The sequence below is a fragment of the Dendrobates tinctorius genome, unplaced genomic scaffold, assembly GCF_039654945.1.
Source record: "Dendrobates tinctorius isolate UK_male_01 unplaced genomic scaffold, ASM3965494v1 ptg000015l, whole genome shotgun sequence".
In the NCBI taxonomy this organism is placed as follows: domain Eukaryota; kingdom Metazoa; phylum Chordata; class Amphibia; order Anura; family Dendrobatidae; genus Dendrobates; species Dendrobates tinctorius.
This window is the reverse complement of record NW_027361683.1, coordinates 38,286,373-38,312,410: the sequence shown is the minus strand read 5'-3', so window position 1 is coordinate 38,312,410 and position 26,038 is coordinate 38,286,373. Positions and strand designations below refer to the sequence as shown.

At 42.7% G+C, this 26,038-nt stretch overlaps 1 protein-coding gene across 1 annotated transcript in view; it reads left to right on the top strand.

The window, feature by feature from the left end:
• LIN28A (lin-28 homolog A) overlaps window positions 1–8,983 on the top strand; it is a 43,141-nt gene extending 34,158 nt beyond the window's left edge. Inside the window, exon 4 of the mRNA XM_073562310.1 lies at window positions 8,612–8,983. Within this exon, the coding sequence (XP_073418411.1) occupies window positions 8,612–8,798 (187 nt within the window). The 3' untranslated portion in view covers window positions 8,799–8,983. The remainder of the gene's footprint in view (window positions 1–8,611) is intronic.
• Window positions 8,984–26,038: the final 17,055 nt, after the last annotated feature.

The window sequence follows — 26,038 nt, the reverse complement described above, 5'->3', positions numbered from 1 at the left end:
TGTCTCTGTCCCCAAGCACCAGATGAGGATATATTCCTAATATTACCCTGGATGCAGGAAGGAAAGATTTACTACAACACCAATATTTCTATTGATACCCATGGCCTGCTGGGCTAAGTGACTGAGTCAGCGACTTTGTGCTCTGTCACAACTGTTAACAATATGGGTGTCTTGAGAAAAACGATTCTGTTAACAACGTAGAAGACAAGGCGGCCCACGACCAGACAGGCCTTTCTGGCATTTACCAGAATTGCCAGATGGCCAGTCCGGCCCTGCTTTCAATAGCAGCTGGGGACCGAGCCGCTATATTGATTAGTTGAACAGGCAGGTCCCTGATGGTTTCTCCCCACAAGCTGACAGTGACTGGCAAGCCTCTGCAGAACTTGCCAGATTTGCTTTGTGGGGGAGTTGGAAGGCCCTGATATAACACTAGGTAGACTAGGTCTTATGACATCATCTTCCTCTGAAGGACAAAAAAAAAAAAACAAACCTGCCAGAAGTGACTTTTGTTTCACTGAGTAATTTTGTAATCCTAAATATCTATTTAAAGTATTAATATAATCTCTTATCTAATATACTTAACCCCTTAATGACCGATGACGTATATTTGTCATCGGCTGTTTCCTTGCCTTTTGCAGGTTCTGGTGCTGAGCCTGCATCTTTCCCCATACTTGATAACCCCTTCCTGACATCAGACGTACTATCCCGTCCATGGGACCTGGGCCCCTATGCCCATGGACGGGATATTACGTCTACCGCGATCAGCGGCGCCCACGTGGTGAGTGCCGCTGATCGCGGCCGGGTGTCAGCTGATCATCACAGCTGACACCCGGCACAATGTGTCAGGGGCGGTCACGGACCACCCCCGACACGTTAACCCCTTGCACACCACGATCAAACATGATCGCGGTGTACCGGGGGTTAAAGGGAAGCATCGGCAGGGAGGGGGCTCCCTCCGTGCTTCCCTGATCCCCCCACGGCAGCGCAATGTGCAGCGCTGCTGCCGGGGGCTCCTTTCCTGCAGGCCCCCGAATCCAAGATGGCGACGGGGGCCTTCGGGGGCCTGCAGGAAGCTGGCTTCCTCAGTGCCTACAAAGCGCAGGCATGAGGAAGCCTTGTGCACTGCCTGTGACAGATCTCTGATCTGTCACAGTGATCTGTGATGTGACAGATCAGCGATCTGTCACAGAACAGTGATGTCCCACCTGGGACTATTTAATAAAGTAAAATAAAAAAAAAGTGTTAAAATAATTTAAAAAAAAAAAAAAAAAAATCGCCAAATATATTACAAAAAAAAAAATTCCCCCAAATAAATCCATTTTTTGAAAAAAATAAATAAAAAAGTACACATATTAGGTATCGCCGTGTCCGTAATGACCCGCCCTATAAAACTGTCCCATTAGTTAACCCCTTTAGTGAACCCCTTAAAAAATAAAAAACGAAGCAAAAAATTATTTATCATACTGCCAAACAAAAAGTGTAATAACGCGCGATCAAAAAGACGCATATAAATATCCATGGTACCGCTGAAAACGTCATCTTGTCCCGCAAAAAACGAGCCGCCACACAGCATCATCAGCGAAAAAATAAGTTATAGCTCGCAGAATAAAGCGATGCAAAAATTTTTTATATAAAATAGTTTTCATTGCATAAAACCGACAAAACATAAAAAAAACAACCTAAATGAGGTATCGCTGTAACCGTACTGACCCGAAGAATAAAACCGCTTTATCAATTTTACCGCACGCGAAACGGTGTAAACGCACCCCCCCAAAAGAAATTCATGAAACGCTGGTTTTTGTTCATTCTGCGTCCCAAAAATCGGAATAAAAAGCGATCAAAAATTGTCACGTGCCCGAAAATGGTACCAATAAAAACGTCAACTCGTCCCGCAAAAAATAAGACCTCACATGACTGTGGGTCAAAATACGGAAAAATTATAGCTCTCAATATGTGGTGATGCAAAAACTATTTTTACAATAAAAAGCGTCTTTTAGCGTGCGACAGCTGCCAAACAAAAACCGCCATAAATAGTTAATCAAACCCCCCGTTATCACCCCCTTAGTTAGGGAAAAAAAAAAAAAAAAAATGTATTTATTTCCATTTTTCCATTACGGTTAGGGTAGGGTTAGGGCTAGGGCTGAGATTAGGGTTAGGGGTGTGTTGGGGTTCGGGTTGGAGTTAGAATTGGGGGTTTCCACTGTTTGGCCACATCAGGGGCTCTCCAAATGCAACATGGCGTCTAATTTCAATTCCAGCCAATTCTGAGTTGAAAAAGTCAAATAGTGCTCCTTCCCTTCCAAATTCTGACATGCGCCCAAACAGTGTTTTACCCCCACATGTAGGGAATCAGTCTACTCAGGACAAAATTGCAAAACAATTTTTGGGGTCCAATTTCTCCTGTTACCCTTAGGAAAATAAAAAATTGGGGGCAAAAATATCATTTTTGTGGAAAAAAAATGTTTTTTATTTTCACGTCCGAGCGTTATAAACTTCTGTGAAGCACTTGGGGGTTCAAAGTGCTCACCACACATCTAGATAAGTTCCGTGGGGGGTTCTAATGTCCAAAATGGGGTCACTTGTGGGGAGTTTCAATAGTTTAGGTACATCAGGGGCTCTCCAAACGCACATGACACCCACAGACCATTCCATCAAAGTCTGCATTCCAAAACGTCAATACTTCTCTTCCGAGCCCCGAAGTGTGTCCATACAGTAGTTTTCTCCCACATATGGGGTGTCAGCGTACTCAGGACAAATTGGACAACAACTTTTGGGGTTCAATTTCTCCGGTTACCCTTGGGAAAATAAAAAAAATTGGGGACTAATTGATCATATTTGTGGAAAAAATACAAATTTTTTGTTTTCACACCCGGGCGTTATAAACTTCTGTGAAGCACTGGGGGGGTTCAAAGTGCTCACCACACATCTAGATAGGTTCCTTGGGGGGGTCTAGTTTACAAAATGGTGTCATTTGTGGGGTGTTTCCACCGTTTAGGTACATCAGGGGTTTTCCAATCGCGACATGGTGTCCGATCTCAATTCCAGCCAAAAACGTCAAATGGCGCTGCTTCCCTTCCGAGCTCTGCCATGTGCCCAAATAGTGGTTTACCCCCACATGTGGGGTATCAGCGTACTCAGGACAAATTGCACAATAACTTTTAGGGTCCTGTTACCCTTGGAAAAATAAGAATTGAGGGTGAAACGATCATTTTTGTGGAAAAAATATGATTTTAATTGTACCGCTGTACGTTATAAACTTCTGTAAAGCCCTTGTGGGTTCAAAGTTCTCACCACATATCTAGATAAGTTTCTTGGGGGGGGGGGGGTCTAGTTTCCAAAATGGGGTCACTTGTAGGGGGTTTCTACTGTTTAGGTACATCAGGGACTCTCCAAACGTGACATGGCGTCTGTCTGGAATTCAGATCTATTTTGCATTGAAAAAGTCAAACGGCGCTCCTTCCATTCTGAGCTCTGCCATGCGCCGAAACAGTCGTTCCCCCCCCCCCCCCCCACCCCACATATCAGGTATCAGCGTACTCAGGACAAATCGCACAATAACTTTTGCAGTCCAATTTCTCCTGTTACCCTTGGTACAATAAAAAACTGAACCTGAAGTATTTTTTTTTGTGAAAAAAAGTTAGATGTTCATTTTTTTTTTTTTTAAATATTAAAAAAAATTCCTGTGATGCACCTAAAGGGTTAATAAACTTCTTGAATGTGGTTTTGAGCACCTTAAGGGGTGCAGTTTTTAGAATGGTGTCACTTTTGGGTATTTTGAATCATATAGACCCCTCAAAGTGGCTTCAAATGTGATGTGGTTCGTAAAAATAAAATGGTGTTGTAAAAATGAGAAATCGCTGGTCAACTTTTAACCCTTATAACTTCCTAACCGAAAAAAATTTTGGTTCCAAAATTGTGCTGATGTAAAGTAAACATGTGGGAAATGTTAGTTATCAAGTTTTTTGGGTGCCATATCTCTGTGATTTAAGGGCATAAAAATTCAAATTTGGAAAATTGCGAAATTTTCTAAATTTTCGCAAAATTTCCATTTTTCTCACAAATAAACGCAAGTTGTTTGAATGAAATTTTACCACTAACATGAAGTACAATATGTCACGAGAAAACAATGTCAGAATCACCGGGATCCATGGAAGCGTTCCAGAGTTATTACCTCATAAAGGTACAGTGGTGAGAATTGTAAAAATTGGTCCGGTCATGAACGTGTAATCCACCCTTGGGGGTGAAGGGGTTAATCAGCTATCAAGTGCCTCTAACAGCTCTGGTTGTTAACCAGTTAAATGTTATTCAATCACCGACAGCTGCATTTAATACACTCCGGCCAGAAGTGCGTCACAAGTCCCACCCATTGGCTTCCCATCATGTGATCATGATGCGCCGATGGGTTGTCATGACAGCCATAAATCCACAGAAGACCCCCATACGATACTCTTGTGAATGCCGGCTTGTGGACTGCATTCATAGAATATTGTGATTTTTTTTTGCAGTTCTGAAGTCTCAAAAAAAAAAAAAAAAAAAACACATGTAAAAAACACCAGTTCAAATTGGCCCTCTTTGCGCCATTAAAAATAAAACAATGATAAAAAACACATATTTGGTATCGCTGTGTTCAGCAATGTCCGATCAAAATAAAAATTAAATTCATCCAATCAGGAAACAGTGTACCAATAAAATAACAAAACGCCAGAATTACGTTTTTTTGGTAGCTGCAATATTTCAATAAAATTAACTGGCCATCAAACTATCGTATCTACCCCAGAAGTGTATCCATAAAAACGTCAGCTAGGGGTGCAAAAAATAAGTCTTCACCCAGCCCCAGATCATGAAAAATGGCGACAAATGCAAAAACTTCTTTTCATACAAATTTTGAAAGAAAAAAAAAAAATCACGATCATATTGCCAGGTCAGTTTTACCATAGGGTGAACATGGTAAATGAAAAGTACAATATATGGTAAAATCAGTGGTGTCATTCAAAAGTACAACTCATCCCACAATAAAACAAGCCCTCACATGGCCATATTCTCTGGAAAAAAAACAAAGATATGACTCTAGCAAAAATGAAAAATCCCACTGCACTACTCTTAACTGCCTTTTTTTTTTTTGCCCACTTTGTTTGAGAACCCTCAATGCATGCTGGGATATTCAAATGAGACTTCATCAGGTGGTGGCAGAGGCTGTGGTCACTGCCATAATCTTTTGTCCCCAAACTGAAACAAAGCATCATCAGTAACCACACTTGGAGGGGTGGATCGGGGGGGCCTGTTCTCGGCTTTTCATGCTCACGTGTTACAATGCGCAATGACTATGCGCTCTCTTGCCAACTTGTTACTTCTCGTTAAGAGCTGTCGAGTGAGCGCACTGTAATTGGGTATTGCACAGTGAAAAGGGAGCCTGTACTAAATGGAGAACCTATGCATGCTCAGTAGAGCGGGGACTGGCCAAGCCCCAGACTTCACTGATGACATTTTCTTTCAGGGTGGGAGTAGAGGTTGCAACAGTGACCTCTGCCACTTGATGTTTCACAAACCGGAAGTAGGTAAAAAATAAAATATAATCTAAAAAAAATAAAGCCGTTAGCACAAAGTGATGGAACGGTAAGGATCTTTTACTAATATACTTTATTACACAAAATAGACATTTAGGGTTAAAATACAGTGGCATATGAAGGTTTGGGCACCCTTGGTCAAAAAAAAAAAAAAAAAAAAAAAAAAAAAAATATATATTAAAATTATATATATATAAAATTTTAATTTTTTTAATATATATATATATTTAATTTTTTTTAAATTATATATTATATATATTTTAAAAAAAAATTAAATATATATTTTAAAATATTTATACACGATGGGTATGAAAAGTATTCAGACCCCTTTACATTTTTCACTCTGTTTCATTGCAGCCATTTGGTAAATTAAAAAATGATTTTTTTCCTCTGCATCCCATCTTGACTTAAAAAAATAAAAAGACAAATCTAGACATTTTTGCAAATTTATTAAAGAAAAATTGAAATATCACATGGTCATAAATATTCAGACCCTTTGCTCAGACCCTAATATTTAAGTTACATACTGCCCATTCCCTTGTGATCCTCCTTGAGATGGTTCTACTCCTTCATTGGAGTCCAGCTGTGTTTAACTAAACTGATAGGACTTGATTTTTAAAGGCACACATCTGTCTATATAAGACCTCACAGTGCATGTCAGACCAAATGAGAACCGGGCCCGGGCCCCTATGCCCATGGACAGGATAGTACACCATAGCGATCAGCGGCGCTCACGGGGGGGGGGATCGCCGCTGATTGCGGCTGGGTGTCAGCTGATTATCACAGCAGACACCCAGCACTATGTGTCAGGGGCGGTCACAGACCACCCCTGGCACACTGCGATCAAAGTCGATTGCAGTGTACCTGGGGTTTAGGGAAGCATCGGCAGGGAGGGGGATCCCTCCGTGCTTCCCTGAGACCCCCGCAGCAGCGCAATGTGCAGCGCTGCTGCGGGGACCTCCTTCCCTGCAGGTCCCCGGATCCAAAATGGCAGCAGGAACCTTTGGGGGCCTGCAGGGAGCCGGCTTCCTCATGCCTGCAAAGCACCAGCATGAGGAAGCCTCCAGCACTGCCTGTGACCGCTGATCTGTCACAGCGATCTGTGATGAGACAGATCAGCGAACTGTCACATGACAGTTATGTCCCCCCTGGGACAGTATAATAAAGTGTAAAAAAAAATAATGAAAAAAAAAAGCGATAAAAAAAAATTAATGAAAAAATATTCCCTAATAAATTCATTTTTTGGAAATAAAACCCAAAGCAACAAAAGTACACATTTAGTATTGCCGCGTCTGTAACGACCCGCCCTATAAAACTGTACCATTAGTTAACCCCTTTAGTGAACCCCTTAAAAAATAAAAATAAAAAGCAAAGCAATAAATAATGCTTTATTATCATACCGCCGAACAAAAAGTGCAATAACGCGCAATCAAAAAGACGGATATAAAAAACCATGGTACTGCTGAAATCATCATCTTGTCCCGCAAAAACAAGCCACCACACAGCATCATCAGTGAAAAAATAAAAAAAAGTTATAGCTCGCAGAATAAAGCGATGCAAAAATATTTTATATAAAATTGTTTGTTTTCATTGCATAAAAGTGCCAAAACATAAAAAAAAAAAAAAAAAAATCATAAATGAGGTATCGCTGTAATTGTACTGACCCGAAGAATAAAACAGCCTTATCAATTTTACCACATGCGGAACTGTGTAAACGCACCCCCCAAAAGAAATTCTTGAAATGCTGGTTTTTGTTCATTGTGTCCCAAAAATCTGAATAAAAAGCGATCAAAAAAAAGTCACGTGCCCGAAAATGGTACCAATAAAAACGGCAACTCATCCCGCAAAAAGACCTCACATGACTCGGTGGGTCAAAATATGGAAGAATTATAGCTCTCAAAATGTGGTGATGCAAAAACTATTTTTACAATAAAAAGCATCTTTTAGCGTGCGACAGCTGCCAAACATAAAAACCCGCCATAAATAGTAAATCAAACCCCCCTTTATCACTCCCTTACTTAGGGAAAAATAAAATTAAAAAAATTGTATTTCCATTTTCCCGTTAGGGTTAGTGCTAGGGCTGAGATTAGGGTTAGAGTTAGAATTGGGGGGGTTTACACTGTTTGGGCATATCAGGTGCTCTCCAAATGCAACATGGCATCTGATCTCAATTCCAGCCAATTCTGCGTTGAAAAAGTCAAACGGTGCTCCTTCTCTTCCAAGCGCTGCCATGCGCCCAAACAGTATTTTACCCCCACATATATGGTATCAGCCTACTCAGGACAAATTGCAAAACAACTTTTGGGGTCCAGTTTCTCCTGTTACCATTAGGAAAATAAAAAAAATTGGGGGCAAAAATATAATTGTGGAAAATTTTTTTTTATTTTCATGCCCAGGCATTATAAACTTCTGTGAAGCACCTGGGGGTTCAAAGAGCTCACCACACATCTAGATAAGTTCCATGGGGGGGTCTAGTTTCCAAAATGGGGTCACTTGTGGGGAGTTTCAACAGTTTAGGCACATCAGAGGCTCTCCAAACACGACATGACACCCGCAGACCATTCCATCAAAGTCTGCATTCCAAAACGTCACTACTTCCCTTCCGAGCCCCGACGTGTGCCCATACGGTAGTTTTCTCCCACATATGGGGCATCAGCGTACTCAGGACTAATTGGAAAACAACTTTTGGGGTCCAATTTCTCCTGTTACCCTTGGGAAAATAAAAATATTGGGGACTAAAAGATCATGTTTGTGGAAAAAATATGATTCTTATTTTCACGCCCAGGCGTTATAAACTTCTGTGAAGTCCTTGGGGGTTCAATTTGCTCACCACACATCTAGATAAGTTCCTTGGGGGGGGGGGGGGGTCTAGTTTCCAAAATGGTGTCAATTGTGGGGGGTTTCCACTGTTTAGCCCTATCAGGGGCTTTCCAAACGGACTTTTAAAAAATTATGCTGATTTTTTTTGTCCAACAACCAGATGCAAAAAAATTCTAATTTTGTCATGCTGTATAGTCATTTTAACCTTTAAAACTTTGTTCCTACAGATGCTATAACTGCGGAGGGCTCGATCATCATGCTAAAGAATGTAATTTGCCTCCTCAACCCAAGAAATGCCACTACTGCCAGAGTACAAACCATATAGTGGCCCAGTGTCCAGTGAAAGCTGCCCAGCCTGCCAACTCCCAAGAAAAAGGTCCCATTGATATATCAAGCTCAGTAAATACAGAATAGCTGCAATCATTTGGGCCAAGTTCACATCATTTGCTTTGTCTGCAAAACTAATATACCCCTCATGACAGGATACAAGACGTGAGCAGCTTTATAACACATACCTCATGTAAAATAGGTGATTATGTTGCAATTTAAATAAGTTAGCAATGTTTTACAATCTGCAATGCAAAGAGTAGAAATAGTGTGAACTTAGAATTGCATCTGGAGCAGAACTGGGGCTGCGCAACAGTCTTAGATGGTCAGAAGAACAGAAGTTTTTGTACACTGTTGTACTACAAGCAAACAGTACACATACAGTACTACAGCATTAGATGGGGCAACACAGATGCTACGCATGTTCACCATTTAATTGACAACTGCTATAATTGCCTCACAAAGGTTCTCCTAAGGCCTCATTCAGATGTTTGTGCTTTGTTTTATTTTTGGTTTGTTTCTTGCGTTTGAGAGAAAAAAAAAAAGTCAGCAGTACTCGGATGACACGCTGGTTGGCAACTGAGCATGATTTGTTTTTTAATTTTTTTTTTTTTTTTTTTATACAAACTGATTTGAATGGATGCTCTTGAATCAAAAATGGACATCGTGTTTTTTTGCATAAACCAAATATGAAAAAAAACACATGTACAGACTATAAGGTGTACATGCTATATCTGTGAAAATGCCCTTATAAAACTGAAATCCGAATGAGGCCTTACAGTTAAGATCCATGTACTGAAACAAACTATAGCTTTTTGAAGAGTTTATAACATTGTACTTCATACTTGCTCGGAAAGTCGAAGGCTCAATTTCCAATTCTAGAAATTAAAGACTTTATGCCAACTCCCTCTAAGATTTTGCTCTAGGTTCCTAGCTTCTGCTCCCACATCCTTATACCTCTATATATGGACATCTCTGACTATATGGTGCTCCAAGTGTTTTCTTGTACTTCAGATTGTCTCTATTTTTTAATATTTTAATCACTATATTTTTTTTATATGTAAATATTTGCATTTTTTTTGCAAGGTTGGACTTTTAACACTGTCAAGTTTTATTGCTTAAGAAATGATCTGTACATAATGTGCAAAAGCTGAAGAAGCATCCCCTTCCCTCATTCCTCTTTTGGTTGTTCATAAACACTTATTCCTCCTTCTGTGCCTTTGTCTGTTGGACTGAAATGGGTACCAATACTTGGTGTCCTTTGTAGGAATGCATCCCTTTTGTAGGTGGGAAACTGTATGCTAAAAAGGTATCCTTTTGTCATAGGCTTCACTGGTATTCACACAGATAATGAAGGCTCAGCTGTAAGTGGAATCGGGTCAGCTTTGCATACCATTATACTGACAAAGTAAATTTGCATGGTAAACAGTTCTTTTGAAATGGGTGGCAGGCATTTGCATCTTTAGAGATACAGCTGCATTTGGCATGGGGGACAGATCTGATGGTTCCATTTCAAGTAGTCTTTCCTGAATCTTGTGTGAACCTAGCCTAACCCCAAAATTTGTATATATATATATAAAAAAATAAATTTAAATGACAATTATCAGTGACTCATGCACATTAGACTGTTAGTCCAAACCGCCAATATCGACACTCTAATGTGTACGGGCCAATTGACCACTGGTGAAGAGGTCAATCAAGGCAGGTCTGATTTCAGACTGCTGATTGCTTTGTTCAGAGATAAGCTACAAGCAAAGATGTCTGACTGGAGGCTAAACAAGCACTCCTGTGCATGGGAGAGACAACCAAGATGGCTGTCAGCCAAATTATCGCTCAAAGCATCGTTCAGCGACAGCCATCTAATGTCTTTAGAACTGGTGCACTGTGGACATCTAGAAAATGCATTGCAAAGCTCCCAGACACATTTTTCCTAATGTATCAGCATGTTTTGTCATCCTTTTCATAACTCTTTGGAATAGTGTAGTCAAACCTCCTAGTTTAACAAAACATCCCCCTTGCTTGTTTTAATATAAAGATGTCACCGAGCAATGTTTCCTATAGAGTGGCAGATGCTAGATGCTTCTGTCTGAAATTTAAAATGGAGTTAGGCCATGTGCACACGGTGTGGATTCTGCTGCAGATCCGCAGCGTTTCAGGCTCTACAGGTCCGCAGCAGATTTAGGTGCGTTGTACAGTACTATTGTTTTCAATGGTAAACTGAAAAACGCTGTGCACATGCTGCGGAATCAAATCCGCAGCATGTCAATTCTTTGTGCGGAATCTGCTGCGGTTTCACACCTTCTCCATTGTAGAGGTATGAAACCGCAGGGCTAAACCGCATGCTAATCCGCAGGTCTTTTGACCTGAGAATTTAACTGTGGATTTTTCCAAATCTACGCGGAAAAAGCCGCAGCACCTAAAACTACGTGTGCACATAGCCTTATTTTCCATGGTGCAACTCTGGATATGCAACATATCTAGTACTTAGGCGAGGTTCACACTGTTTTTCAGCATTAGATTACTGAATTAAATTTGATTTAAAAAAGTAGCAGACTAAAATGTAAGATGTTTTGGTCTATTATCGTATCGGAAGTTACAACAATTGTAAACCACATTAAGAATAGAAACCATTATAAAGGAATCCTGAATAATTTGGTTCACAATACAGAATATTCCTTCCGTATTGCAGCATTGTTTTGTACTGGATTATACTGACAACAGTATTTCCAAGGCACTGAAACTGTGCTCTTAAGTGGAATAAAGTCCAATACGTGGAAATTGATTGAGAAATGTAACATTTTCTTTATGCAAGCAATGTCTAAAGAACCTCAAGATATACCACACCACTATAATACAGCTTGCCAGCCTTGAAATATAGTGTTGCTACAATTTCCCAAATATACTGTACTGTGCGCATGCACTTGTTTTGCCACACTCCATGTTTTCTTGTTTACACCGTATTTGCACATTATTTCCAGTGTATCGTTTCTTGGCATATAAGCTGTGTACAGATCGCCCGTGTAAGTGTCGGTTTCTGGTGCAACCCCAAATTGTGGCACAGCTGCCACTTTTATGGGTTGCAGGGTAAAATGAGTCTGTCTACCACATTGCACTCCCCTGTCACGTCTCTCCCAGATCTTATTTTGAGACTTCATGGTCAGTCGGGCAGAGACGGTGGATTATTGCTGTTAGGATTCAGTAAGAATAACCTTAGTTCACAACAGGGAGGTAAGATCTGTACAGTTTGTTCCTAAGCCTTAAACCTTGTGTCTCTTTCCCTTTTCACAAGAAGACATGTATATTTATATAGTGTGAGTACTGAGAGACATTGAGCACTGTATAAATATATGTATAGTGTATTATATACACATTCCATACTGTAACTGTATATAATTTTCTATTTATCAGTACATTTTGCCCTCCACATCTGGCACTCCCATTAGCTAGCACTACATAGTTAGAAGTTGCCGAGTCTGTCATTGTATCAGGATACATATTTATTTGTTTTATACAGTATATGTATATTTTGAGATATAGATATATATATATATATATATATATATACACACACATACATATATACACACAATACATATTTATATATATTTTATAATATCGGTGAGGAGGGCACTGATATTTAAGATGAAGATACTAGGGTAAATTGTATGTATCCAGTTCCCACTTCCAGTGGTGTGTCCATGGATATAATGTGTATGTGAGCATTTGAAAAAAAACTGTCGTGTGTGTGTGTGTGTGTGTGTGTGTGTGTGTGTGTGTGTGTGTGTGTGTGTGTGTGTGTGTGTGTGTGTGTGTTGCTAATTGTATTAAAGGGAAGGTTCTACAGTTAAACATCTGACCAGGAGTTCTTTACTATATTTATGCAAGGGTTCTCTATCCCCTAGTTACGGGATAGGTGATTTTCAGTTAAGGTCTATAAGAACTTGGATCTGCCCTGCATCATTACTGTATATAGGTCCCACAATAGCTTTAGCAATAGATGTTTTTATGGGACTTTAATGCATGGTTTAATAAACCCATTTTTAGGATGATTGTCAGTTTAGTGTTTTTGGACAGACAGTTAAGAAATACTCCACATGTGTATTTATATATACTCCGGAAGATCTCAGGTGAAAGCGTTAGTCTGGATTGGGTGGGCGTGGGAAATTTTAATTACTATACAAACGTTAGGCAATCTACCTCAGGGACGTCAGGCTGTGTATGTACATCAGACTGTGCACATATATCCAGCTAACGCTGAGCTCAGGGAAATGTGTCTTCTCCGGATATGTTTGTGTGTTGTTTCCCCCTTTTTTTTTTTGTTACTCGCTTTATTACTTTTCAATAAAAATCTTATTCAATTTTGCAAAAAAGCAATGTTTCCTTCATTTATTTTTCTTTATCTAAATACCGTGAGTCAAATCAACTTTTTATGCCTTTTGAACTTCAACTAATACATTTTACAAGCTCTCGGGAAATCACTACAACACAAACTTAGTACAGTGTATTAAGCAGGATTTAGGCTTTATCACACAGCCCAAGTTTAAATAGTGTTATAGACAAGTAAGCTTCCCGCCGAAAGATGGAGCCAATACGAAGTTAGGGGTGTGAACAGAAATGTGAAACCTCTCCGCCCAGCAGTGTTATTTGATCACCATGGTAAACAGGAGTTATGAGACAAGATGTCTACACAGACATTTTGTGTGACACCACTCTCTGATTTAAGGGCACAAAAATTAAAAAAAGTTTGACAATTGCAACATTTTCTAAATTGTCCAAATTTCCATTTTTTTTCATAAAACACAAGTCATATCAAAGAAATTTTACCACTAACATGAAATGCAATATATCATGAAAGAAAAAAAAAAAAAACAAAAAAAATAAAAACAACAATCTCAGAATCGGTGGAATCCTTTGAAGCGTTATAGACTCAATGTCACAGTAGTCAGAATTGTGAAGACTGGCTTGGTCATTAAGTACCAAATTGGTTCTGTCACTAAAGGTGTTAAATATTTACTGATGGTATATAAACAAAACAAAAATTGATCTCTCAACAAGGAAAAAATAGTGGGAGTTGGGGCGTAACAGTGTGATGCAGAAAGCTGAAATAAATAAAAGTAGCACAGTATGAAAATGGGAATGCCCTCTATGTAGAAAATTACATTTATATATAAAAAATTTAAATGTTGAAATGTATTACAAGGTGTGAATCCAGTGTGGACATTGGCAATCAGGTAACTGGGGCAGTTGGTCCTTTAGCCTTTAACACCTGCCTGCCCATTAGCCCACCATAGTGCGAAGTGTTTGCCCTGAGTGAAAGATGGAGTCTGGACTACTGGACACCTAGCCACAGGATCACCTTCTTCAGAACAGTTAATTTGTCACTTGCTGTGGCTCTGTATTGTGCTGGCATCCACTCTTGTCATTTTTCAGCATTGCTTAAACTTTGCATCTGGTTTCTGGACAAGAACTTGTGCCACCTCCTTTCCCCACACCTCCAGGCGGTTTATCTGAGCAGTGTCTTGTTTTTCAAGAAAACAGGTCAGAGCCAAGATCCACTTCAAACTCAGATTTGAACCCTTATCAGGTGGGGAAGTTAAAACAAATGATGGATAGTCTCATTTCAGCAGTAAAATTCTCTTAAGGATCACAGAGGCCCCTCCCTACTATGAATCAGGGTTCTTTAGAAGAGGTAGACATGTGGCCAGATCTGTTTCCAACCAATATGAGTTTGTGGGGGTACTAGATAAGTAATGGGAAAATCCAGATGGATGTTTTCAGAAACATGTTTGCATGGAAATGTTGTAACCCTTCTCAGCAGATTTTGTGGTGTCTTGCTCCTTTCCTCTATTTGGAGACACACTGGTGTCTCGTTTTTGGAAAAATACTGTGGCGTCCTGCATCTTTATTGCCACAAAAGGGTTAAATACATACTGTTTTGTATGTGTTTTGTGAGCAATGGGAGTTATGCTTTCTCTGCTAGAGACCATAACACACTTTACCGCACTCCCTTACTTGTCTGAAGCTTAGAGCTTTGCAGACATGCCCTAACTGGGAGGGGGAGGGGCCGAGTTGTTGTTTCAGTGAACAAGGAGGAAGAACGTCTTGGAAGCCATGATTAGACTTGTGCTCGATCCAGGAGTGAGAGCTAAGAAGCATCAGGATGTCAGCCCCTAGACCATCCATGCTTTCAGAGCAGGGTGGTTAGCTGAGAGACTGGATTTATATGACCAGCCGAAAAGTGTTTTCCCTCTGAAATACTGCAATAACCTAGGATCAGTGAAAGATGGTGCAAGTGGGAACTTGAGCTGCTTCACACAGGATTCACGCTGCAAGTTGCTGAAAGAGAAATACACAGTGAGTAGAGGCAATACTGGGAAGTACTAAACTCCAGGAAGCCATGGTCCCAGAAGGAATTAGAATAGCAGGAAGTTACATGGAGTCACAGCAGAGAGAATAACTCCCATTCTCCAGAGCAGACTGTAACCTGGTGAGAGTTGTAATATCTCCTCTGAACTGCACCTGAACTACAGTAAATGATAAAGTGACTTTCATTGTCTCCTGCCTTATTACTCCGTGCCTTCTACTTTCATCACAATCTCTGGGGGTTAGCCCTGTTTGGAGAGGGTTTAACATCTGCATTGCCATCACCATCTACTCCCCCAGGGATCATCTGCAGTGCTGGCTATACTACAGTCGAACACTCCCAACTGGCGTCACGAATCACTACATAAACTTTATCCCCATCCAATTCTACCCCTTTTACATGACCGCCTGGGGCCACGGACCAGGTCACCGCCACTGACATTTTTTATTGAAGTTAACGGGCCCAGTGCCGAGTATCCCACGGCCTCTGGGGCGCGTCATTTTTGGCGTCACGAACAGGATTCTAACAAGATACCGTGCGTGCCTAAAGTCCTACAGGAGCAACGACCTGCAGCAACTGAAGCGGTGAATCGCACCCCTGCAAGGATTAACTGGGGGAGATGTCTAATCTCAGCGACGCTCAGGGTGCAGCAGCCGCAGCTCCCATATTGCCTCTCACCATGCCTTATATACCGGCGAATCGCACACCTTAAGTGACTTTAAAGGGAAGCTGCACAGCATATTTGAAATTTACTCCATGTCAGAGGAGCAGAAAGTCAGTATACTTACAAGTCATCTCAGTGACGCTGCTCAGAGAGAAGTTTAATCTTGGCCAGCGACTGATAAAGACTGTAAAAGACATTTTTGCTAAATTAAAGGATGCTTTTGACACCAGCACTGCTTTAGAAATAAAGATGCGATTTTTCAGCTGCAGACAATAATCACAGGACACTATTAGAGTATGCCCTTAACCTGCAGGAGGCGCTGCAGGCCATTAAACAAACTGACCCAGACAGTATAAGCGATGAGAACATAATGCTGAAGGAGCAGTTCATTGAAGGTCTTCTGTGTGATTCCAGTAAGGCACAAGGAGTGAGAGCTAAGAGGCATCAGGGTGTCAGCCCCTAGACCATCCATGCTTTCAGAGCAGTTCATTGAAGGTCTTCTGTCTGATTCCAGTAAGGCACAACTGCGCATGATGTCATTGCAGAACCCCGACATGGACTGTGTTCAGTTTAAGGACAGATTCATCCGTATCTTAAGAGAATCTACCCATGTCTGCATTAATCCAGTAAAACATTCAGCAGTTACATACCACCAGGGGGCAGTATCCTCACCCCAGGTGCCTGCAGTACAGCATGTGCAGATTCCAATTGATGATTCTATTGCAGATTTACAACTGCAAGTACAGGAACTGACTAAAAATATGGCTGCTCTATGTAAAACTGTTCAGACTCTCCAGACTTGTTCCCCCACAGAGAGGATCCAACTAGCATCAAGTCCGGATGATCTTCCATGACGACGGCCAAAGAGGATGCTGCAACATCAGCGACGACTAACTCGCACCGTCAGGAGAACAACAGACCAATTTTACTCTTCTGGGAGACCCATCTGCCGAGGGTGCCATAAGGTTGATCATATTGAAAGAGAATGTCCTTTAAATGGGCGACCCCTGGGGCCGAGGACCAATCCCCAGGAGTAAGACAGTCTGGTCCAACCAACTGGAGAAACATGTTGGAGGACAACCACTTATACCCCTGGTAGTGGATGGTATCCCCTTCACTGCCCTTATGGACACTGGATCACAGGTAACCACAATGCCTCACACTGTACCAGAGATATTGACTGATGCTGATTTCACCCAACTTCCTGATGGTAACTTGTCATTAATAGAAAGTAATGGTCAACCTCTCACACAGGTGTGGTATAAAGAGGTTGTCATTAACGTGGGGAAAGTGGAGCTCAAAGTCTCGTGGTGGTAGAGGTGGACAGAGCAGAGTGTCAACCCATCATAACATTGGGCACAAATGTGATTGAAAATCGTTTAAGTGAGGTCATAACCATTTTGAAAGACATAGCCGAGTCGGCCGCGTACAAAGAACAGCATGCCCTCAATAAAGATATCAAGGCCCTTGTGCAGCAACAGCAGGTGGTGTTAACTGGTGGAGAGAATGGTAGCATAAGGGTGAGTGAGACCTACTTCATTATGCTTCCTCCTAGGAGCGAGACCCTCGTCTGGTGCAGAGCAGCCATAGGCATCAGAGGACGGGACTACCAAGCCCTCCTTGAACCAGTTTACTCAGCTAGCAGACCTACTGTGCTGACAGCCAGGGGAATTGTTGATGTAAAAACGGACAGGGTCCCAGTACGTGTTCTGAACTGTGGAGATGAAGAAGCTTGCTTGCCCAGTTATGCAACTGTAGCCAAACTATTCACAGTCAGCAACAACGATATTCAGGCTGTAGAACACTTGACTCCGTCAGAAGTGACGGATGGCAATGTCTCTTCTGTTCAGACGGAGGAATGGTTCCAAAAGATACATGTTGGCACCGACTCCACTCCCGTACATCAGAAAAATGGAGTGCAGCAGGTGGTGCAAGAATAAGAGGGTATTCAGTAAGCATCCTTTGCATTTTGGGCAGGTAAAAGGGTTTCAACATAACATCCCCACAGGAGATCACCCACCTATCAAAAATGTATCGTCCTGTACCTCCAGCTCATTATCAGTGTGCAAAAGGTATGTTAAAAGAAATGAAACAAACAGGGGTAATCAGGGATAGCTACAGTCCTTGGGCAGCTCCCCTGGTGTTAGTCAAAAAGAAAGATGGTACAATGTGCATGTGTGTAGATTACAGACAACTTAAAATTACTCACAAAGATGCATACCCCTTACCATGCATAGAGGAGTCTCTAGCAGTGTTAAAATCAGCTAGGTACTTCTCTACTTTGGACTTAACCAGCGGGTACTGGCAGGTTCCTGTTGCTGAGGCAGACAAAGAAAAAACTGCGTTCACTACCCCAATGGGGCTATGTGAATTTAACTCCATGCTGTTTGGATTGAGCAGTGCTCCTGGGACTTTTCAGAAAATTATGGAGTGTTGCCTGAGACATATGAACTTTGAGATTGTGCTATTCTACTTGGATGATGTGATTGTATATTCCAGGACCTATGAGGAACATCTGCAACACCTGGCAGAGGTCTTGGAGGCCTTGTCCAACTTCGGCTTAAAAGGTAAAACCATCTAAGTGTCATCTCCTAAAGCCCAAAGTGCAGTATTTAGGCCATGTCGTGAGTTCAGAAGGAGTAGCATCCAACCCAGACAAAGTAACTATCATTAGAGACTGGCAGGTACCCACCAACATCCAAGAGGTCAGACAATTCCTAGGCCTAGTGGGATACTACAGATTCTTTATCAAAGACTTTACTAAATTGGCAGCCCCTCTTCAAGATCTCCTAGTTGGCCAACCCAAAAAGGCCAGAGGCAAGAGTCCGCTGATTGAGTGGAATGCTAGGTTGGATGAGTCATTCAACAGCCTTAAGGTACTGTCACACTTAGCGATGTACCAGCGATCCCGACCAGCGATATGACACGGTCAGGATCGCTGGTGCATCGCTAAGTGGTCGCTAGTGAGCTGCCACACAGGCAGATCTCACCAGCGACATCGCTGGAGACGGGGGGTCGCTACTTACCTGTCACACTAGGCGATCCTGCGTCCTCCCACCCGGCTCCACGCGTCGCTCGTCCTCACAGCAGGAAGCGCCGCAGGAAGCTGACGATGAGAAACAGTCCTGAACGTTCTCGCGCGATCAGCGATAACCAGCGGGGGAGCCGGTCGTAGGCAAGTATCAGACACAGCGATATCGCTAGCAATATCGCTATAACGTCACTAGTTATAGCGATATTGCTAGCGATATCTTAGTGTGACATGCCCTTTAAGCAAGCACTTACAGGAGAAGAGATCTAAAGGTACTGTCACACTTATCGATGTACCAGCGAACCTGACCAGCGATATGACACAGTCAGGATCGCTGGTACATCGCTAATTGGTCGTTAGTGAGCTACCACACAGGCAGACCTCACCAGCGACATCGCTGGGGATGGGGGTCGCTACTTACCTGTCACACTAGGCGATCCTGACGTCCTCCCGCCCGCGTCCACGCTTGCCTCTCCACAGGAAGCTGACGAGAAACAGTCCAGGACGTTCTCGCGCGATCAGCGATAACCAGCGGGGGAGCCGGTCGTTGGCAAGTATCAGACACAGATATCGCTATAACGTCACAAGTTATAGCGATATTGCTAGCGATATCGCTTAGTGTGACAGTACCTTTAGCGTATCCAGACTATGATCAGCCGTTTATCCTGCACAGAGATGCCAGCAATGTTGGATTAGGAGCTGTCCTATCTCAAGTGCAGCAGGGTAAGGAGAAAGTCATTACTTATGCCAGTCAGAAGCTTCGTCTTACTGAGAGAAACCCTACCAACTATAGCTCCTTCAAGCTAGAACTCTTGGCTATCGTTTGGGCAGAGAGGTTCACGCACTATTTGGCCTCATCCAAATTTACCTTCTATATGGACAACAATCCGTTAACCCATCTGGAGACCGCCAGGCTCGGCGCCTTGGAACAAAGATGGATGGCTCGGTTGTCCAATTAGGAGTTTGTCATTAAATACCGAGCTGGCACTAAAAACGCCAATGCTGATGCTTTGTCCTGTATGCCAAATGCTCTTGATCCAGCAGAAGATCTAGACGACCTGGAAGAAATAGAGATGCCGGCATTCTACCACCACGGTGTCTCCCAAGACTCAAACCACGTGACAGAGAGAAGTCTTGCCGTTCATGAAGTTTCCCTTAATCCACTACCTCACCATGATTGGGCAGAGATGCAGAGCAGTGACCCGGCTATATGTATGCTGCCATTGAAAAATAATACGTTTCGACCACAATGGTCTTTTTCAAGTATGTAAGACCATTGTGGTCGAAACGTTGTATGATTTTTCAATGGCAGAACAAATTGAGAATTTTTTCACCCGGATTGGATGCTGCTTCTCTCTATTATTCGCTTGGAATCTTTATGTCCATTTGGGTCTCTGGACTGAAAGCATGCATCTCCTGAATAATCCTGTTTGTGCTGTCGGCAGTTTTTTTTCAATGCACAGGCTATATGTATGGTCAAAGAACTCCTTGGAGAAGCAGATTCTCTCTTTCCACAACTGTTGGACATCTGCAGGCGCATCCGGAGTTGGAGATGAAAGAAGCTGTTCCTTTATGAAGGCAAGTTGATCCGAAGAGCTATTAACCCACGTATGCATGAACTGGTATGGCAGATCGTGGTCCCCAGAAAGGACGTACCCATGTTCTTGGAAGCTTACCAGTATCAAGCAGGACACTTTGGTTGGAAAAAGCTGGAAGTAGTCATCCGCGACTGCTTCTTGTGGATCGGTATGAGACGGTCCATTGAACAGTGGTGTAGAGAATGCGGCCCATCGACCCAACCGCTATGTCCAGCTATCGCCCAATATCATTGTTTCCATACTCCTGGAACAGCATGTCCACGCTGAACTTTCCTCCCACCTATCATCTAACTTGCTCTTTGACAATTACAATCTGGTGTCCGCCCCCATCACTCCACTGAGACAGCACTGACCAAAATTACTAATTACCTACTTACAGCCAAATCAAATGGACAATACTCTATACTCCTGCTTCTAGACTTGTCCGCTGCATTTGACACAGTTGACCACTGCCTCCTACTACAGATCCTCTTCTCCTTCGGCATCAAAGGCCTTGCCGTATGCTGGATCTCCTCATACCTTTCCAACCGCACATTCAGCATCTCCCACACCACCTCCTCATCCCACCCTCTCTGTTGGAGTCCCCCAAGGCTCTGTTCTAGGACCCCTACTCTTCTCAATCTATACACTTGGTCTGGGGCAACTCATAGAAGTCCCACGGATTCCACTACCACCTTTATGCTGATAACACTCAGATCTACCTCTCTGGCCCTGACGTCACCTCTCTGCTGTCCAGAATCCCAGAGTGTCTATCAGCCATATCCTCCTTCTCCTCTCGCTTCCTCAAACTCAATGTAGACAAATCTGAACTCATCTTTCCGCCATCTCACAGATCTTCTTTACCCGACCTATCTATAACAATTAATGACATCACACTTTCCCCAGTACCAGAAGTCCACTGCCTTGGAGTAACCTTTAACTCTGCCCTGTCCTTCAAACCACACATCCAAGCTCTTTCAACCTCCTGTCGCCTCCAGCTTAAAAATATTTCCAGAATCCGTCCTTTCCTCAACCCTCATCTCCCGCCTCGACTACTGCAACATCCTTTTCTGTGGTCTCCCTGCTAACACCCTCACACCTCTCCAGTCCATCCTCAACTCTGCCGCCCGACTAATTCATCTCTCTTCTCGCTACTCCCCTCTGCAAATCTCTTCACTGGCTCCCATTCCCTCAGCGTATCCAGTTCAAATTACTAATTCTGACCTACAAGGCCATCTATAACCTGTCTCCCCCATATGTCTCTGAACTAATCTCCCGATACCTTCCCTCACGTAATCTCCGGTCCTCCCAAGACCACCTCCTCTCCTCCACACTTATTCGCTCCTCACCCAACCGCCTCCAAGACTTCTTCCGAATAGCCCCTATTGTCTGGAATTTTGCCCCAACAAGTCCGACTATCAACCACATTTGGATCCTTCAGACGGAACCTGAAAACCCACCTCTTCAAGAAAGCCTACAGCCTGCAATGACCCCGCTACCTCCTCTCTCACCACTACCAGTGATATCACCTCAACCAACACCAGAACTGCTACAACCCACCAACCTACTGTCTCCTTCCCCACCATCTTGTAGCATGTAAGCCCGAAAGGGCATGGTCCTCTCTCCACTATCAGTCTGTCATTGTTAGTTTGTTTACTGTAAGTGATATCTGTAATTTGTATGTAACCCCTTCTCATGTACAGCACCATGGAATCAATAGTGCTATATAAATAATGCAATCTCAGAAGAAAGAATTCTGCCAATCAAAGGGCCCCCTTGAAGCCCATCATCACCAAACAACCTTTGTAACTGGTGGCTGTAGACCACGTGCAACTCACCCCAAGCCAATCAGGGTATACCTATGCCTTAACAATAGTGGATCACTATTCCCGTTTCCTAGTGGTCGTTCCAGTGAAAGACCAAACAGCAAGAACAGCTGCAAAGACATTCCAGGAATATTTCTGCAGACCCCATGGCTACCCAGATCAAGTGCTGACAGACAGAGGTCCAGCCATTGAAGCAGAGGTCAAGAATTTTGCTCCCTCTATGGATGTAAAAAGATCAGAACTACACCATACCATCCACAAGGCAATGGTCTTTGCAAAAAACTGAATCTGGTAATCTATTGCAGATCCTACCACTGGAAGAAAGGAACCAATGGCCAGAGAAATAACCTGATTTGATTGAAATGTATAACCATATCCCAACCAGTGCAACAGGATATGCCCCAGCTTACTTGATGCAGGCACGGCCAGGTAAACTCCCCATCGACCTGGAAAAGGGAGTCCTAACTCCTGAAACCATATCCAGCCAATTGGACACGGATTGGAATACAGAAAGACAACTGCAGTACCAAGAAGTTCAACAATGTTTAGAGGAAAGTCTTGCTCAAGCTAGGCAAAAACAGGAAAGGAACTTTAACAGACATGCTGTGGCAACCCCCTTTACCAACAGGTGAACAAGTGCTAAAGAAAAAGAGAAGAAACCATAAGTTAGATGACCAATGGGAGGCTCAGCCTTACACTATTCAACCATCTAGCTATGACAACAGCAAAGAGTGTACTATCTCCAAAGACGGCAGAAAAACCTGTACTACTGTATCCAGAGACAATCTGAAAGTATGTCCAGCACAACTGCATGAAAGAGTTGAGACTATGGAAGATCCTCAGCTAAAAGAAAAGACTGATACCAAGATTTGCACTGTTCTAGGAAAATATTCAGGATTGAGAGTCCTCAGTAGTTGATACCTTTTAATGGCTAACTGAAAAGATGGTAACACATTGCAAGCTTTCGAGACTACTCAGGTCTCTTCATCAGGCTAGACTAATACAAAATCTGAAGTCAGTTTTTGTATTAATTAGCCTGATGAAGAGACCTGAGTAGTCTCGAAAGCTTGCAATGTGTTACCATCTTTTCAGTTAGCCATTAAAAGGTATCAACTGAGGACTCTCAATCCTGAATATTTTTCTATCTACTGGCTAACACGGTACAAAGATATATATCTTTCCTGTATCACTGTTCTAGGTGAATTCCCTAGTTCTTGGCCACAAGTTAATAATGCAGTGGTAGTTCCAGAGATGGTGTTCCCACAAAAGGTCTTTACCAGAGACACCAAATTGTTCTGAAGCAAAGAATCGCTAATGCTATCCACTAACGCTTTGCAGGTGGAAGAATCAGAAAACTTGCCCACAGTCAGCAGTGAACATGTTGTACCCATGGTAGGTTCAAAGAGTCATAGGAAGTATTCTAGTATTCCTATCTTGCGCAGATCACAGTGTAGCACACAGGGCCAAACCCCTTCTCGCTATAGAAATGATTCGTAAAAAATATTCTAACATTAATAAAAGTTAGTTTTGAGTTGTACTTACATTGAACTTTGCCTTAGGTAACGTTACTAAAAATGTTAAAGAAATTGTGCCCACATGGACTAATGGGAGATTTTAGTAGTTACTATGCCTTTTTCTACTACAAGAACTCTTGTAAAGACTCCTAAACTTGAGAAGATAGATATGTTCATCATGCCTTGGCAGGAAGACATCAAAAACAGCCAGTGCAGTGAATTTTCTGTTATAGTCTGTGTGCCCTGCAGCTGCACTCAGGGACGATCCAAACAATCAGAAGTGGTTTTGGGCTGTAATCCACGACCCAACTCAGTTACTGGGACTGTTTACTTATACTCAGGTTAAATGTTATGTCATTTTGTTATATGCTTATGTTCCTTGTGTAGCCCAAGGATGTGCTACCTTTAACTAGGGGGAATGTGGCACCATGCGTCTTTATCGCCACAAAAGGGTTAAATATGTACAGTTTTGTACGTATTTTGTGAGCAATGGGAGTTATGCTTTCTCTGCTAGAGACCATAACACACAAACACAAATTTACCGCACTCCCTTACTTGACTGAAGCTTAGAGCTTTGCAGACATGCCCTAACTGGGAGGGGTCAAGTTGTTGTTTCAGTGAAGGAGGAAGAACATCTTGGAAGCCATGATTAGACATGTGCTCGACCCAGGAGTAAGAGCTAAGCAGCATCAGGGTGTCAGCCCCTAGACCATCCATGCTTTCAGAGCAGGGTGGCAAGCTGAGAGACTGTGGATTTATATGACCAGCAGAAAAGTGTTTTCCCTCAGAAATACTGCAATAGCCTAGGATCAGTGAAGGATAGTGCAAGTGGGAACTTGAGCTGCTTCACACAGGATTCACGCTGCAAGTTGCTGAAAGAAATACACACAGTGAGTAGAGGCAATACTGGGAAGTGCTAGACTCCAGGAAGCTATGGTCCCAGAAGGAATTAGAATAGCAGGAAGTTACATGGAGTCACAGCAGAGAGAATAACTCCCATTCTCCAGAGCAGACTGTAACCTGGTGAGAGTTGTAATATCTCCTCTGAACTGCACCTGAACTACAGTAAATGATAAAGTGACTTTCATGGTCTCCTGCCTTATTACTCCGTGCCTTCTACTTTCATCACAATCTCTGGGGGTTAGCCCTGTTTGGAGAGGGTTTAACATCTGCACTGCCATCACCATCTAGTCCCCCAGGGATCATCTGCAGTGCCGGCTATACTACAGTCGAACACTCCCAACTGGCGTCACGAATCACTACATAAACTTTATCCCCATCCAATTCTACCCCTTTAACATGACCGCCTGGGGCCATGGACCGGGTCACTGCCACTGACATTTTTCATTGAAGTTAACGGGCCCGGCGCCGAGTATCCCACGGTCTCTGGGCGCATCAATACCATCTGTCCTCTTGCAGAGATGGCAGCGCTGAGTGGCCCTATGAACAGATATATTAAGTCCACAGACAAATCTGCATTTTAGGAAGCGAGTTTTGTGCTGTTCCCAGCTTTTGCTGCCATTTGCTTTGGCAAAGCACCTACGGCAGGGTATCCTTTCTGGTTCTTCTTGTACGGAATTGGCAAACGTAGCTGTCCAGATAGCTCAAGCTGGCAAATGTGTTTGGCACCCTTGGATGCAACCGGCTGCTCAGCTGATGTGGCGAGCAATATTGCGGCTATCCACAACATTCTATGGCTCAAAGCCCAGAAAGTGGATCGATCTAAGAAGTCTTTTACAGATCTTCCTTTTCATGGTTGTTGTCTATTTGGAATCATGTTGGACAAGATTACTACATGTTACTCACTTAGTCCTGGCCTAAATATCTATTTTAAAGACCTGAATTTCTTCAGTCTCATCCTTTTCAAATCGGTTGCCATCGGCAGGTGGCCCCAACGTTCATGTCAGACCTTATGGTCTCTAGGGAAGGAGGAGACAATCGTTCAAACATACACCATCCTGGCAGCTGCGTAGTCTGGGAAACAAGCTCTCTATTTCGTGCTGAACCAAAGAGACTTATGTAATGGGTTACCCCCATTCAGGTATTTCTGGTGGGTGGTTGTCTTCTCTTCTAGGATGAATTACTTGGGGGGGGGGGGGGGGGGGGTCGCCTTCAGTTACAGGATAGAGTTCACCACGCTCCCACATGATATGTTTTTGTTCTCAGCGGATTATTCAGGATACAAGCGTGTGACAATAGAGCTTCTTTATTCAGGAACAATATGCTTAATAGATGAGTGATTTGTGTGTCTATCTGTGCAGCATCTACAGTAAGCTGCTTCTCTCACACAGACACAGGAAATAGTCACATGCTATCCCTGTATGAGCCTCTGGAAGTTTTTGTTTTTTAAT